Source organism: Protobothrops mucrosquamatus, unplaced genomic scaffold (assembly GCF_001527695.2).
Source record: "Protobothrops mucrosquamatus isolate PMUCROS unplaced genomic scaffold, P.Mucros_1.0 scaffold13321, whole genome shotgun sequence".
Lineage (NCBI taxonomy): Eukaryota > Metazoa > Chordata > Lepidosauria > Squamata > Viperidae > Protobothrops > Protobothrops mucrosquamatus.
In genome coordinates this window covers 1-2116 of record NW_015399095.1, presented here as the reverse complement: position 1 = coordinate 2116, position 2116 = coordinate 1, and the positions used below count along the sequence as shown (strand labels likewise).

Genomic DNA, 2116 nt, shown 5'->3' with positions numbered 1-2116 from the left:
CCCCCCCCCCCCGTAACAGTAAAAAGAGATCAGGAGTCCCAGCACTTCAGTCTGGATCAGGGCTCTCCAAACTTAGCAACTGTTAAGACTTGTGGACTAACTCCCAGAATTCCCCAGCAAAGCCAGGCTGGCTTAAAGTTGCCCAGTTTGGAGACAGAGGGTCTCTCTATCCGTGGCTGCCCCATATCCAGGACCCAGCGAGGTGGGACATTAGGGCAGAGAGCAGATATTAGAAGATCCCCCAACGTGAGACTCGCCGATGTCAGGAGACCTCGACTTACAGCCATTCGTTTAACGACCGTTCAAAGTTACAACGGCACTGGAAAAAGCGACTTAGAACCAGTTCTCACACTTAGGACCGTTGCAGCATTCCACGGCCGCGTGATCAAACTCCAGGTGCTTGGCAACCAGCGTCCACTTATGGTGGTCTCAGGATTGTCACTGGTAACCTTTCTAGGCAGTTTCTGACAAGCAAAGTCAACGGGGGAAGCCAGAATTCGCTTAACGACCACACGTTTCACTTAACAAATTCAGTGATTCACTTAACAGCCACGGCAAAAAGACAGTAAAATGGACACAACTCACTTAGTAACTGTCATGCTTAGCAAGTGGGCCAATGTTGAGTCCAATATTGGACTCAATTGCGGTCGTACGTCAAGGACAGGGGTAGGCAACCTTGACTCTTTTATGACTCGTGGACTTCAACTCTCAGAATTCCTGAGCCAGCCATGCTGAGGGGAAAGGGTGAAGTTTCCAAGCTGAGCCAAGCTGGCTCAGGAATTCTGGGAGCTGAAGTCCACAAGTCAGAAAGTGGCCTAGGCCTAATCCAGGGGTAGTCAAGCTTGGCTCTTTTAGGACTCGTGGACTTCAACTCCCAGAATTCCTGAGCCAGCCATGCTGAGGGGAAAGAGAGAGGTTTCCAAGCTGAGCCAAGCTGGCTCAGGAATTCTGGGAGTTGAAGTCCACGAGTCATAAAAGAGCCAAGGTTGCCTACCCCTGGTCAAGGACTACCTGTAAATAGAGACAGAAGCCCATTACAGTATTCTGGACAGCCTTGCCAACCTAGGGATGGCAAGTACAGTATTCTGACACATCCAACTCCTATACAGGTAGTCCTCAACTTACAACTACTTGTTTAATGACCGTTCAAAGTTGTAACAGCACTGAAAAAAATTACCTAGGACTTTTGACACGACCACTGCAGCATCTCCATGGTCACGTGATCCAAATTGGGGCGCTTGGCAACTGGTTCATACTTATGACGGTTGCAAGTGTCCCAGGGTCACTGCTATCCTTTTTGTGACCTTCTGACAAAGTCAGTGGGGAAGCCAGATTCGCTTAACGACCGTGTTACCAACTTAACCATTGCAGCGGTTCGCTTAACAGCTGTGGCGAGAAAGTTTGCAAAACGGGGCAAAGATCCACTTAACAACTGCCTTGCTTAACAACAGAAACGTTGGGCTCAATTGTGGTTGTTAAGCCGAGGACACCCTGTAATCCCAAGGAAGCATGTTGGCTAGGATGAAGGGAGTCATACATTGGACACAGGTGGGAGAAGATTGTCCTAAACTACGGGATAACGCAACACACACACACACACACACACCAAGTTCCTTGAATCTCCTGGGATCATCTGAACCGCTGGTCTCCCACTCTTCTGCTTCACCAGTGATGGCGGTAGTGGCTTGCTCAGGGGATACACCCAGGATCAACCAAGCCCTGATGAGCGAGGGCCCATGGGAGCGCACGAAGGGCTCCAGGCAAGCCGGGTTGCAGGTGAGACGATGCAGCAGCCGAAGGCAGCGAGAGGAAGGGGAAGGACTCCCGGTGATGTAACGCAACAGTCCGCGCAGCGTGTCCGGCGTCACCAAACTGCGACTAGGATCTTCAGCTTGAGAAAAACGGGAGAGGAGGAGCAGGGCTGGCGCTTCGGGAGCATGGAGCTCTGGGTCGCCCACGTGGGGAGAGAAAGAGAGCGGCAAGGTCAAGGAGACCCAGGGAGACGAAGCCTCGGGGGCCGGGCGCAAGCCCTGAGGTGGCGGTGTGCTTTGCTCCGAGGAGGAGCGCAGCTTGGCACGCCGTTTCCAGTAAGAGGTACGCGCCTTGTACTCCTCCG

The 2116-nt window shown here is 52.3% G+C and overlaps 1 protein-coding gene across 1 annotated transcript in view; it reads right to left on the bottom strand.

The window, feature by feature from the left end:
* LOC107301477 (armadillo repeat-containing protein 5-like) overlaps window positions 1-1945 on the bottom strand; it is a gene marked incomplete at its 5' end in the record, with an annotated part of 6381 nt that extends 4436 nt beyond the window's left edge. The window contains one exon of the mRNA XM_029287122.1: window positions 1654-1945. Within this exon, the coding sequence (XP_029142955.1) occupies window positions 1654-1945 (292 nt within the window). The remainder of the gene's footprint in view (window positions 1-1653) is intronic.
* Window positions 1946-2116: the final 171 nt, after the last annotated feature.